This window comes from Aulostomus chinensis, chromosome 14, assembly GCF_037954235.1.
Source record: "Aulostomus chinensis isolate RoL2024-O1b breed Wild chromosome 14, RoL_Achi_v1.0, whole genome shotgun sequence".
NCBI classification, from domain to species: Eukaryota; Metazoa; Chordata; class Actinopteri; order Syngnathiformes; family Aulostomidae; genus Aulostomus; species Aulostomus chinensis.
The window spans coordinates 15,315,717-15,330,197 of NC_141333.1; the positions used below are offsets into that span (position 1 = coordinate 15,315,717).

At 42.8% G+C, this 14,481-nt stretch overlaps 1 protein-coding gene across 4 annotated transcripts in view; it reads left to right on the forward strand.

The window, feature by feature from the left end:
- Positions 1-14,481, forward strand: part of tle2b (TLE family member 2, transcriptional corepressor b) — an 86,286-nt gene that overhangs the window by 645 nt on the left and 71,160 nt on the right. For 2 of the 4 annotated variants that reach the window (XM_086223254.1, XM_086223255.1), the window contains exons 2-3: positions 300-341; positions 4,658-5,062. In XM_086223254.1, the coding sequence (XP_086079380.1) occupies positions 5,039-5,062 (24 nt within the window). In that variant the 5' untranslated portion in view covers positions 300-341; positions 4,658-5,038. Of the gene's footprint in view, positions 1-299; positions 342-3,505; positions 5,063-14,481 lie in introns of those variants that run through there. The other 2 variants (XM_086223257.1, XM_086223256.1) reach the window with 2 other exon arrangements.

A 14,481-nucleotide genomic window follows, 5' to 3' on the forward strand; every position in this document is an offset into this window, starting at 1 on the left:
GTCCTACGCTCAAGAGTCAGACTCTAATGAATGAATCAAGCTGTTTTCATGTATTTTTTGTACTTTATACAGAACAGCACTATTGCAGTAGGCTAGCTTGGCTAAACAGTTGACTTTCTATGGGATAACTTTACATACTAACAATTCTTCACAGGCGCAGGCTCTGCTTTATTCCAAGCTTTGTCTGAAGTGAGGCACACAATCTCAAACCTCCTTCTGTAGGATGTTGGTCGTCAGCCATTATTATCAGCTCATGAGATCAGTGTCTGCCCCCTGATTCTGCTCCTCTCTGTTTGTAGATGCTGAGCTTGGCTCTGGAGATGCTGACTGTGTCTGAACCCGTATCCTTTTCTGCTCCTCCTCCTCCTCCTCCTGCCCGTCATGCATTACCAGGGTCGAGGTCGGTCAAAAAAAACCCACTCCTTTTGTGTATGTTTAAAATGCTGCTTGGGGACAGAAGTAGTTTAATTTATCCAATAATTGATTTGGTGTTTGTTTGTTTTTTTCAACTGTTAAACGCCCACAATCCTTTCTCCTGTATGCTGCTGTATGGTTGTTGAGACCTGTTTAGCGCTCTGTTTCCCCCAAGTTTCCTCCATAACGTATCCAGACCGAAAGCACAGACGTAGCCTAAATATTTTATGCCTTGAAATTAAAAGCTAAACCACCAAACTGAACAAACACCTACTGCAAATGTTGTTTAACCTCGATGCTGCCACAAAGCTCAACAGTGACCTTCTTCTTGAAAAGGTCCGTTTCTTTAAATTTACTTCTGGAAACAGAAGAGAAAATACGAACATGAAGAGATGTAAACCTGCAAATAAGTCTGTCAGTGAGCAAATGAATTTATGAAATATTTTAATTTTGCTCAAGAAGATCGTAGGAAAATGAAAAATAGGCAAAAGTACAATACTGTGCCCATAATTATCTTATGATTTAATGATCTATTCAACCCATAAGGCATTAAAAACAAAATAAAAATAACCACGATACCCTCCTAAAGACCACTACAGCACATGCTGTGCTGGTGATAAACAAGCGTAGATTTGAGCGGATTTGTCTGCATGTCTGTGTGTTTTTGTATACCTGCCCATCTGTCTCTGAAACCCAGTGTGAGGAGTCAGGGGAATAATTACCTGCCTAATCCTTTCTAGACAATTAGATAATGCTGATTAGTACAACGAGCTACATGGGGAACGATGTTGTCGGAGGGGGCACCATTGAGAAAGGTTGAAGGAGAGATTTTGAATGAAGGCTGATGAGAAGAGCAGTAAAGAGGGGGAAAGTACATTCACAAAGATCATTGAGTGTTCAAAATGGAAACATTCCTCATCCTCTGTGAACATTCTGGCAATATGATCATTTATTAGACTGTAATTTTCCTTTTGAGCGAAGGACTGTTGCCACTGTCACCACATGAAGGACTTACATTTCAGCTCGACCTCCCAGCTGGAGCCTTTCTGTGAGGAGTTTTTCAGGATGTCCTTCCATGGTCAATTAACAAGCAGGCAAGCTTATAAAGAAACCTAAAAAGACCATGGCATGAAGGACAACTTGTTGACATGGGGATCCAGGGTCTGTCCTAGAGGAGGCACCGGTCTCCTAAAACCCCACCCGGGATGAATGGACTATCTTTTAATGGTTCCCAGCATGCACATTTTGACATGCTGGCAAAATGTCAGTTGTGACACTGACTGCGATTTGAGGTTCTAGACAAATGAAACACAAAACAAAACCGAGAAGGAGACCTGGTCAGCGCGGCTGTCCCGATTGATTAAAATGATTATTGGCTGTAGCGACCGTCATCACGTCGTGGGTGGACGTATCCAGTGTGTGTATCCAGTGTGTTTCAGACTCAGGATAGAACACAGCTATAAATGATATTAGAAACAGCTGCTTTTCCTGCCAGGACAAGTCAATACTAAGCAGCACCCACTGAAGCGGAACAGGGAAGATAACGTGCAAGTGCCACAAACTGCAGTTACTCCAGTGGACACATTACAGCACTGAAATTTACAGCCATAATACACACGTTTACTGCCTGGTAGAAACAACGGTCTTGGTTTCTATAGTTAAAGGTTTCTTACGAAAAAAATCTGAAGTTAAAATCTACCTCTATCGATCTACGAGCGCGTGTGTTTGCAGTGTTAAAACCACAGCGACAGTCAGGGTCATCAGTCTCTGGGACCTTGATTTTGGGGGTCCTGATCTGAAAAGTTTGGGAACCTTTGCATCGCATCATAATGAATTATTGAAAGAAAGAGTGAGCTCCATAAGTAATGGACCTTCACCAGTGTTGCCGTTACATTCTCTGATTCCTTTCCTCCACTCGACAGAGTCTGTGCTGCATACCAGATTAACCCAGCCTAGCCTCACGCACCCTCTTCCTGATATCCAGACAGCAGTTTCACATAGTTTGTCTCTAAATATAGCACGTCATATGCTAATACATAGAGACGATGACAACGCAACTTTCCAATAATTTTGAGGAAGGATTAGTATAAGGCACCATTAGGTTTGCTCTGTTGTGTATGGTCTTAGACTGCATTGGATAATGGGATGTCTGTATGTGACCTTATTTGAGGCTTAGGGGCTGCCCTTTGGCTAACCTGCTTGTTATCAAGTGCAGTTTCTGTCTTACTGGAAACCCTCCACAGATGCCAAGACTGACTGTGTCCAATTCAACAGTGTCGGATTAATGGCTGTTTGATCAAGTTCAAAGGCAGAGCTGCCCTGGATAAAGTCATTATGAACAGTGCCAAGGGACGGTGGGGCCAGACTGGTGTTCTGTACACGGAGAAGCTTTAAATACCAAGTCCTAGTTTGTCCATTCTGGGACGTCCCGTAAATAACATGTGCGAAAGAGCCAAGAGTCAAAAGAAGACGGGCAGACATTTTTATGATCTGTTAGCAGTATATTTAAGGGATTTTGTAGTTGTAATCCCCCAGACACTTGGCTTGTTGATTCGGATGACGTGTGGTGGTGAGCCGTTGGTGCTGCCATTGGTTTTGCAAAGGTATCACTTCAGAATACCTGCGGTGATGTCATTCCCTTAAACCTACCTTGATTAAGTGGCACATTTTCTTGATGTATTTGTCATTTCACTCTTTTAACCACAGTAGAACACCAACTGAAACAGACAGAGCAGCAAACATTTATGAACACTTCTTACATAAGAACCTGTGCAGGTTTGCTTTTAGGGCTCCGCCATGAAATCAAAACAACATATTACAGTTTTTTTTTTTTTTTCAGGTACTGAATCACCCACCACCAGCCCCTAGCAATGTAACACAATATACTGTGATGAAATTGAATGAGGACCCATGTATATTATTTCAGTGTGCTACTGTTCAGTGAGACGCAAGAACGTGTAGGCTCTCTATTTTTCACTATGATGTTATGGCTTTGCCAGTTTTGTTCCAGCTGGCGCATAGCCAGTTGTATATTAAGCTCAATTTGACATTTTCGGTAAATGATGCATCACAGTATGTACCGTATTGCCTTATGTGGTGATAAAATCATATTGTGACCCATGTATCGTGAGGTCCTTGCCTCTACCCAGCTTGGGTTGTTTCCTGGCAGGTGGGGCTGGCAAGTAGCAACATGTCTTACCATGTCAACTTTAGGAAAAGAAAACCCGATTGTGACTTTTCCTGTTTTCTCTAGATGTGAACTTCGTGAACTCTTAATGAACTGAACATCTGTTCTTCCGATGTTCATGGTGGAGGTAGTTGTTGATGTATGTTGGTTGACGTGATTTTGTATTTACAAAAGTCTGCAACCATATCAGACCACTTCCTGTGGAGGTTTGAGGGACGGGGTCAGTAACATTCTTCAATGCACCCTGGACATGTTAACAACTGCATTTATATGAGATCAAGTATAATCGTGTAGCTTTCCTGTTATGCAAGATGCAGTTCATCGAGGATGTGAAACTGAGTAATAAACATATCACTATGAGGGACTGTTATGTGTGTGTGTTCAGGCTGCATCGTGAATTTGTGTATGAGTGTCAGAGCGTGTGTGAGTGTGAATCTGAATTCATATCAGTTTGAGCCTAAGTCTTTGTGCATGACTGATTGCTTTGTCTGTCTGACCACAATTGAAAAGAGATCCATCTCTCTCTTTGCCTCTCTCTCCTCCTGCTGCCTCTCTTCATCTCTGTTCCACTGTGTCTCTCTATCTCCTCAGTTCCACCTTAAGAGGAGCTTTAGCAGCCTGTCGTGTTTGTGTTGAAGCCAACAGGCACAATATATTACAGTCTAGGGCTTGCTGCTGAAAAGCCCGCTGGATCCTCCACTGACCTGCTGTTCTTTCCTGCTTTCCTCTCGCGTTTTTTTCCACATTTATATTAAAAACAAAGCTCTCCCTCTCTCTCTCTCTCTCTCTCTCCCTCCCTCTCTTTTCTCCCCTCCCTCCTTCTTCCTCTTCTCCTCCTTCTTATCCCTCCTCTTCTTTTCTGCGGCAGCAGTCAAAGCAGAGTGTGTCATAGAGAGGAGGAAAAAGCAGAGAAGAAGACTATCTGAGCTGAGTGTGTGTTTATGTTTGTTTGCTTCGCCATTGGACGGCGGGGTTGAGGGGGCACGAGGAGAGGGGGGCTGCCTGGATGAAATTCTCTGTGTCATGTCACTATGTTTGGACCTTGACTGATCACAGGGTGAGGAAAAGAGAGACAGAGGAAGCTGTGGAGGAGAGAGGAAGACTTTCACTGAGAGGAGAGGAAGAAGCGGGTAAAGTCTGGTACTCCATTTTATCATGATGACATCGTTGGATCAACCATCCGACAGACTCAACGCTCTTCAGTTGTGTGTAAACAAGAATTTGCTTTAGAAGACAGAGGAAGAAGCAGAGGGACTGTTCTCTTCAACACAGCCAGAGAGGGACTGGACTCACCGAGTGTGTGAAAAAGTGTGTGTGTGTGTGTGTGTGTGTGGGAGTGTGGGTGTGTGTGGGTAACCGGTGGAGGGCAGAGGAGTGGAGGGCCAGGGGACTAACCTGGCCATCAAACGGACTGGCAGCCTCTCCTCTCCTGGGATCATGTACCCTCAGGGCAGGCATCCGGTAAGCACCTCCTTATGTCCCCTTCATCTGCCTGTCTGTCTCTCTCCCTGTCTGTCTCTGTCCTCTTTTTGTCATCCATATCCTTGTCTCTCTTTTCCTGTTTTTGTCTTTATTGTACTTCCTCTACTTTCCCCCTGTTCGCTTACTATGTCTTCTTGAGCTACACTTGTTTATCAGTCTGTCTTTGCTGTCCCTCTCAGTATAGTTATATAGACTGCTCTGTAACATGAGGTGTCTCACACACACACACACACACACACACACACACACACACACACACACACACACACACACTACCTCCATCGCTGTCAGCTGCAACCAGGTGCTTTTGAGATCTTGTTGATGGTTAGCTGCGTAGGTGGCACAGCTGACTCTCAGCTTCTCAGCTTGTGTGTGCATGTGTGTGTGGCTTGTGTGTGTGTGAATAACTGTGTGTGTACACGCTCATATGCATGTCCATTAGCATTCACTCGTCTGTGTTTGTTTGTATGCGAGGCAGCATGTGTTCAAGAATATATCTGTGTGTGTTAATGTGTGTGTGCATGTGTGTTAATTGGTCTGTCTGAATGTCAGCTGCCCATTTGCTCTTCTTGGTTGCTAAGCAAACACTTGTGCGCGGGCACACACACACACACACACACACACACACACACGCGCACACACACACACAGCATTTAATTGATAGTTAAATTACCCTTAATTCTTTTCCATTACCACCAAGAAAGGTCGTGAGTGCAGGAGTACTTCCCCTGTAATACCTCCTTAAAGTCCCTTCCCTCCTTCATCTTCACCCTTCATCAGCAGAGAGAAGTTGCAGTTAATTTACCTGCCAGGCTAAAATTAAGGTTAAAGTCGAAAGAGCACAAAGGATGAATGACAGCTTAGGCTTGGTCTGGCAGAGGCCATTAGTTTTACAAGGACCCTGGTCCGGTTGCTCTAATCAGATTTGGTTGTCATTCTCTTTTATTTGCTACAAATGGGTCAGTAGCTTTTCACTTTGCCTTGCAGTCAGCTGTCCAGCCAAACTCTCAGCCAGCCAACCAGCTAGCTCGCCGGATAGCCAGCTAGCTATCACACAGAATTATGAATGACATTTTCACACAAGGAAGGCATGAGGAATCAATTATATGTACAGAGAGAATGCTAATAAGCCAGCCACTGGAATAGACGGCGAGAAGTGAAAAACAAAGGGAGAAAATAAAAGATTTAAGAGCCAAGAAAGAAAAAGAGAGACAGAATTCTTTAAAAAGGCATCGCCGGGGGTGGAAAGAAAAATGAAAATGAATGAGAGATGCGAGTGTGAACATTCCTCTGTTCTCTCCTTTAGAGGCGTATCAGAGAGCTTCCTGCTGCGATGCTCTGTGTTTGTGATAAAGTTCAATCCCAGATGGAGCCAACTCCAACCGATCGATCGCCTCCATCTCTCTCTTCCTCTGTCTCTCCTCTGCTTTTCCCGCAGCCCCCCCCCCCCCCCCCCGCCAACAGATCTTTATTTCTGGTCCTGCTATGAAATTTGATCTGTGGTGAGGTGTGAGAGTGCAAAGGACAGTTGTGTGTGTGTGTGTGTGTGTGTGTGTGTGTGTGTGTGTGTGTGTGTGTGTGTGTTTGCAAGACTGTGTGTGTGTGGCCATGTGTATGTTTAGATTTGGATGCAGGAGAGTGTGTGTGTCTCTATAAATTCACAACTGAGTTACTTGTTAAATGTGTAGCTAGAAAAGCTAGACTTTTCATCTCCTTTTCTCACAACAATTCATTACTTGAGTACATTAATAACCACCCAGATGCAAAACCAAATCCTCAAAATTCGACCAGTTTAAGACACGTCCCAAGGTTAAGGTTGCAGTTCAGGCACGAGCGGAAAAAAATGACAGCACCACAATGTAGCGACTTTGTTCATTGATGTATTTTATTAATTTCAACTCAGAGTAAGTGAATCATTGGCTGAGATGTTTTAATTCTCCTTAATGTTCTGAACAAACCAAACAGAGTCCACGACCCCAAAATCGCAATACAAACCGAACCGTGCTGGACCGCTGCGCCTCTAACACACTCAGAGAAAACATTAACTTTGCCTGCTGCGCTTGGTTTAGAATTTCTTGGAAGTATGTTCAGGACCACACTTGGTTTTTGCTTGAGTCAGTTCAACGCAAATGACATTATAATTCCCATCATTGTCATCCCTTCTCCGTAGCACAGCATTTCATTGATGAGTGGTTGTACGGTGCCAGAAAATACACTCTAAAAACAGGACAAAGTAAACAGAATTGTTGTTTGGACGTACATGAAGTGGCAGCAAACATCACAAACTGCTGGAGACATGAAGCTCTCCAAAAACGTGTCCATCAATTTACTTGGGAGAGTTTGATTTAAAAGCTGTTGTTGCCCCCAGAACTCATGTATCGGATTCCGGGTTTCGTCAGGGTGTGAGTTTTTCAGAACATTGCAGCCTCACCTGTCAATTGCATAACCAGTTGCCATTACAACTTTACAACTTATTCTGATATATCAGTAAACACATTTTATGACGATAAAAGTTGATTTTTATATCATCATGAAGTAAGACATTAAGATGCAATATGCGGTTTGTGTGAAAATGGTCATCAGGCATGTCAAATTATCAGCAATCCGTCGTTTATCACTTGCAAAAAGGAAAAAATACCCAACTGCATTCTGTTACCCCAGTGACTTTGCAGCAAAAGCATTCCATCAAACATCATAGCTTGTCAGAGAGGACGGAGTGCTTCCTTTCAACCCCTCTGTGTCCCTCTGCGAGCGATAAGGAAGGTTTCGTCAGTTTAAATAGATTAAATGTACACGCTAGGCTCAGGAGGCATTATTTCTTGAACAGAGTAGAAGTCAGACTTTGTTCTCTGCACTAAGTGTTGGGAACAGGTTAAAACTTGGGGCTGATTTAGCAGGCAGGGGGCTGTAATTGGTTCAGCTGGATTTTTGTGGCAAGTGTTATAGGAACTTTGTGTGTATGTGTGTGTGTGTGTGTGTGTGCAGCTATGTGAGACATGCCAATGTGTGCGTTTGTGTAATTAGTTTTTTTTAATGTTTCTTTACTGCTTTATGATGGATTAATGTTTTTAGCAGTGTGTTGGCTTGTTTTCAACTCAGATCTACTTTATAATATGATCATGTAGTTGTAGTTATGTTTCATGTTTTTATGTACTTTGAGGCGTCGCGTGACTGTGTGAAAAACCCATGCGTGGCTTGGTGCGTGTGAATATGTTCAGCATGTTCTTTTTTGTCTTTGTGTTTCCATAAAAGTATGTGTGCTTGACTCTGGAAGAGGAAGGAGAATGATAGTGGTGTGTGTGCGTGCATAGATGCATGCATGTTTGTTTGTGTGTGTGTGTGTGCATGCATGCATGCGCTCGTGCGTGTGTGAGCACGCTGTGCACCGACAACAACAACAATAAATAATGTCCTACTTTGACCTCGATTGTTGGTGTGAATGTACAAGCCCTTGATTGGCTGCCACACCCCTGTGTGTGTGTGTGTGTGTGTGTGTGTGTGTGTGTGTGTGTGTGTGTGTGTGTGTGTGCGGTTTTGTGACAGAGGATTTATTGCGTTTTTACATGCTTAAGAAGGACATTTGCAAACAGAAGACTAAACTCACATACACATGCATTCATGTCTAAATTGTACATAAATATGAAATGGCACCTTCACAAACATCTTCCCATAGATTCTCGTCACTCGCTGGATGTTTTTTGAATGTTGGGCCCATGGCTGTGTGTGTATACACTAAAAGCTGTCACTGTTTTTGTGTGGGTACTACACATTTCTTCAGCCCCAGGAGTTGAGGTGGGTGCAGTCTCAAGAATGATGATGAGACAGTGTTTTGTAAGGTTTTTGAGGGAAAGAGAGGAAAAAAAAGAAAGAAAACAAAACTTCCTGAATGACAGAATAAGTGTTGATACCTCATCAAAATGTGATCTGATTTTAATTATATAATGTCGTTCATGATAATAATTCAGTTTCTTTCTGCTTAAGAACTGAATACAGAAACAATCATGCAACTGTTGAAATTCAAACAAACAAGTGTTAGTTGTACAAATTGTGAGTGTGTGTGCGCGCGTGTGTGCACGCACGCGGAGGGCTTATTTCTCCTCTGCCCCTGAGTAGGCTAACACTTTATTTTTACTGCCAAGTAAACAAACTAATGCCAAAATGTGGCCACAGAAATCACATAAGCTCCATTAATGAGGGCAGAGCTAATATAAGAGTGTTTGTGTGTAAAAGTTGAATTTTTGTGGGAGTGTGTGAGTCTGAACTGATGTTTGTTTTTTTATTTTGTTGTCAGAGTGTCAGTACACGCGTCACTACTTCTAAGTGCTTACTGAATGTATGAATGTGATGTGACTATGAGTTTCGTCGACATGTGTGTCACTTGCTTTCGTCAGCATAGACATGCCTTTGTTTTTGGCACGCAGCTGTGTCGGGCAGTTTGTTTTTTCCCCAACATTTGAGGCTTTAATGAAAGCCATGTACCGTAAACAGCACAGCGGCTTGCTGTCACCTCCCACAGATGACATTCCCCTCCTTTCTTTTGTCCTAATCTTGTTTACATTCAATTTCGCTCAGGATTTCAAAGGCAGCCCCATAAAATGCCAAAAAGTCAAATAACAACAATACAGCTGCAGCCAGATGACCCACAGAACAAGCAAAAAGTAATACAACAGAAAAAGTGTCATGGAATGTTTCTCTCAGTCATTTTCAATTCTTAAACTCTGCGCACTATTTTCTTGACTTTGTCATTAAATTGAAGCAACACTTGGATTGTGTCCAGACTCTTTTGGCCTCCAATCTCCACTCAGTTTGTAATCCGCAGCTTGTTATTGGCCGACTTCTCTCGGGCTTGTTGGTCAACCAGTGGTCTGTCTGACTGCCTCACTCTTCCAGTTTACTGCCTGGTTTGCTCATGGATACGTCTTCTGTGTGTTGGTGGCTTGTTAATTGACTGTCAGGCTAAATGTGTGGACTCTGAATGACCGAGTGGCTTGAAAGATTTTCTTCGGTTCTCAGGACAATGAGAGGCCTGCTAACTCTAAATGAGCTCCTTCTCAGTGCAATGTGGCTCTCTTAAGACTGTTTAGTCTTCTGCAGAGACGGAGTCAAAGAAGAGTGTTCTTGTATGAAGCAGTGTTTGGTTGGATATGTAGCACAGACTTACACGCACTTGTCTTATTTTTTTTAGTGGCTATATACATACATACAAATAACTTATAATTAGGACTTTTCTTTATTCTGTTTGATGAAACTTCCTCCTCCTGTTTTGACAGTCATAAACCAGAGAAAAGTGGGCTTCAACACCCACCACTTCGGTTATTACAACCGCTTTTGAATTAACTCATTCAACTTCAACAAATTCTTCATTTTGTTTCACTTCAAAGTGCGTAACAACTTCCATCGAGCTTTCAAACGAATCTTTTTCTTGACAATTTTCAGTTACCAGATCAGTTTGGAGGCTCAGGTGGCTCATACAGTGTGAGCACTCAGATTGTGGCATGATAATCAGCCCGTAATGTGTCAGCACTGGTGGGATCGTGAGCTTTTGCTTTATATCACAAGCAATCTACTCGTACAGTGTGAGTTGTAATTAAACATTTCTAAAAGCACACAGTGTATTCCCAGCTTTATGTGAAAATAAAATGTACTGTAACTTTTTCGACTCTTTGAGATTGAAGGAGAAATGAATCTATCCTCAAACGATGATTTGCTGCTACTGTGATTCTCGTCAAGTTGCAGGTGCGTTTTCTGTTGGAGTGCTGAGCCAAATTCAGAGGACTTGCGACTATTCTCACACAGCAAATGTAGATTGTAGGCCCGTGAGGCATCTTTTGGGTAACTTGCTAATATTAACAGGGTAGCTGACATTGGCTAGTTGTACTAGTGTCCTAAAGGCTGTCCTAAAATTGCCATGCGTCAATGAATTCAGCTTTACAGTGCATGTGTGGAAGGGGATTAAGGCAAAAAGGAAGTGGAAAATATGAGGGTGTCATAAAAAGATGGAAACTCGCCTTTTGGTTGATGTGTAAGTTGCTTTTCTCTTCTTCCCTCCAGCCCTTCAGTCTTTCATTTACGCTCAGTCCAAACCAATGAGCTGTTGCTTATGTTACTGCTCACATCAGGGCATACACACAAACACACCCGCGCACACTACTCACAAGTGGCGCTGACACTCCTCTGCCACACTTGGTATTTCTCATCTATTCATGTGCCGCTTTTCTAAATATTTCACCAGCCAATTATTATTTCATGCACTATCTGAACGTGTCTCTGCTTGTTTCAGAGCGACACGTGCAAAGAGAAGAACAAAGGGGATAAGAAGGGGAAGTAAAGAATGAAAAGACAGAAAAATGAGGGAGGAATGATCTGAAGCAGCAGGAGAAAGGGCACAAGAAACAGGAAATGTTTTGTTTGCGGCTGTTTTTTCGTGAATGAATGCATCCATGCATAGGCATGCCTGCTTATACTGTGTGAATACTCATGTGTTGGTAGAGTTTGCTCGGGGCCAAACAGGGAGACAGTGAGGACAAGCAGACAGATAGAATCATTTCCTTCCCAATCATTCCCAGACCTGCATCTGTTTCACAGTTGCTGTCTCATCCAGATATCGCCAGTGGTGGAAAAACAGGCTGCTGCATTTCCATATGATAGAAAGACAAAGAGACAGAGACTGACACAGTCACAGATGATGTAATATTCAGACACAATGTGGAAAAAGTTTGGCTCTGACTGAAAGTAAAGGGATGTAAGTCACTGTATGGATCACTGCATTGTCACTTGGTTATTGAACCAAGATCAAACTTCTCTGTTGTTGTGTGGCTCAGATGGACTTAACATGAGTTGTTTTAGAGGTGAAGCAAGAGTCTTGGAGCTTTTCACCACTACTGTAGGACCGCCATAAAAAGCCGTTTGTTTCATGACCCGAAGTTTAACTGGGCTGACACGGACATATTTTAAGGCACTGGTATCGACTAAAGTTGAGTAGATAAAAAATCTAATCCTTCCTTTACTGTACAGTGTTGCACAACTTCACTCCTTTCAAGCATCTCTACAGAGCAGCATTCTAGGTGCAGGTAAAAAAAAAATAGAGTGAGTGAATGTTTCCAGGCATTAGTTGAGAAAGTAAAAACACCCATATGCTAATAATCACGCAAAGCAGTATAAGAAAAACTCAGCCTCCCGTTTTGAATCATTTTTGTGTCAAGTCTGACCAGCTGTAGCTAATTAATGTGAATTCGGCAAGTAACTTGATCACAGGCCAAAATCCAACCCGTTTTCTTGTTTGTCTGCTGTCTGCAATCCGAGTCTGTACTTGTCGTCTGTCTGGAGGACTGTGTCACTTCAGTTTTCTGAAGTTGCAGTCTTCCTGTTGAGCTTTTAGATACAAGAATACCTTTGAGTCAGGAGCTTTAGTGAAGTATTTGGATCAAGTTACTCGTCGAAAATCTTGATATGTCAGATTGCGTAGTCATATAGCTGTTCAGATTTCATTGTAGTTGCCATCTTGCTATGGTTTAGCTTCAGCCACCTTTTCTCCTGACTTGTGTTCTCAATAATTGAAAGTCAAAAAGATTATTAGCAGAAGTGCCTCTTACAGTCATATACAGTACATATTTAATCTATGGATCAAAGTATCAGATCCCAGTCTGCAGTATGGGCAGACGCACATGATAAAGTAGTCAGATTGGGATGACATTTTTGCAAATAGGCGTGTTTGTATTGTGCGTATGCAAGCACATGGGACCGTCTTGCTATTGATTTCATGCCATTCAGCTGATTGACAGTTTGTGGTGTTAACACAAAGAAGAAATTCAATGAGTTGACAAACGCTGTCATGAAGAAAACTGCTCTTCAGACCACCTGGAATTAAATAACATGGGGTTTTTTGATTTTTTGATTTTTTTTTTAAAGCTTCGTAGTTTGGTCGGGCAAAATTGGCATTAGATGATGTCCATAGAGAAGCATCGTTGTTTTGGGGTTAAGTGAGAGCTTTGCTGTCCCCTAGCAGAAAACATGACTAGCTCACCACTGTAGTTGCCGCCACTTCCGGTTCACTCTGACAGCAACTGCCACACGTCCCTGCACCAACATATATGTATGTTGGACATGAGGTAGGGTGACAAAGCTAGCCTGCTAGATGTACTGAGGAAGAAAAGCTAAAAACAACAGCTGCTTGATTGAAGATGCACACTAAGAGTGATCTGCAGAAAAGAAACACAGCTGCTGCTGTACAAAGCGTCCGGCTTCAGTCGACCAAGCGAGTGAAATGAGAATATAACAAAAATAATATGATTTAATATAAGCTGTGAAAGTTCAGACTCTTAAATCATGACATTACAATGGTAGAAGGATGGTGAAAGAGAGGCATCGACCATCGGCCGACCCCTACTTTGGTCATCTCTGATATGGACCTGTTCTCCAAATTTGTGTTTTGGTGAATAAAACTGTAAACATGGTGTTTGTTCACAAGAGAACCTGAAATTCTCAGTTGAGTTCATCATTTTGGTTTACATTTTGCTTGTTATCATATGACCTTTCCTGTTTTTTCGTCAGTTAAACAGTCAAACTTGACAGACAGAATGACAGACAGTTAAACACAGACACTAACAGACAGATGGTTACGGCCACTGAGCTCCACCTCCGTCCTGTTATGTGATATGGTGAAACAGGCTTCACCCATCACTCCTCCCCTTGCCTCCAGCCCCCCCCCCCCCCAAGATAATCCTTCCTAATTCTCTGCTTGCCCGTGCCAGCTCGTCCAAATTGTGATTGACTGCTGTCCCACATGGTGTGTGCACAAGTGACCCCTCCCTCCCTTTCTCCCCCCTCCTTCACATCCACCTCTAGATTAACCAGATCAGTTTTGGGTTTCAGGATCGCCTACGATGGCTGCTAGGGTGCGCACACACATGCACACACATGCACACACACAAATATACACACATATGAAAACACATGAGGCGATAGGCTGTTTTTTGGCCCTTGGCGGTGGGCTATTGGACCCTTAACAGTCTGGGCGGCCATCTGTCGCAGTACAGGAGAGACCAAACACACACTTCAACAACAAATGTTTGTTCTGGTGTATATACTCTACGGCATGACTTGCTGATGCCTCCATCTTTGTCAACATTGCAGAGGGATGCACACACATCCCCTCAGATCACTTTCATCTCGGTTTAACGCTTCACCTGCCGAGTGTGCTTCAGAAATTCTCCTACTATTGCTAATAAGCATGACCTAATTTGATTCCAGCTCTCCATACGAGTTTCTACATCCTGACAGGATGAACTCAGCACGGCCAGGTAATATTTCCCCTTTTGCCCGAGGACCCTGTAACTCGCTCGTTTTTTTGGGTTTTTTTTTGTGTATTTTTCATTTCCTTTTTTTTTTTTGCTCATGAG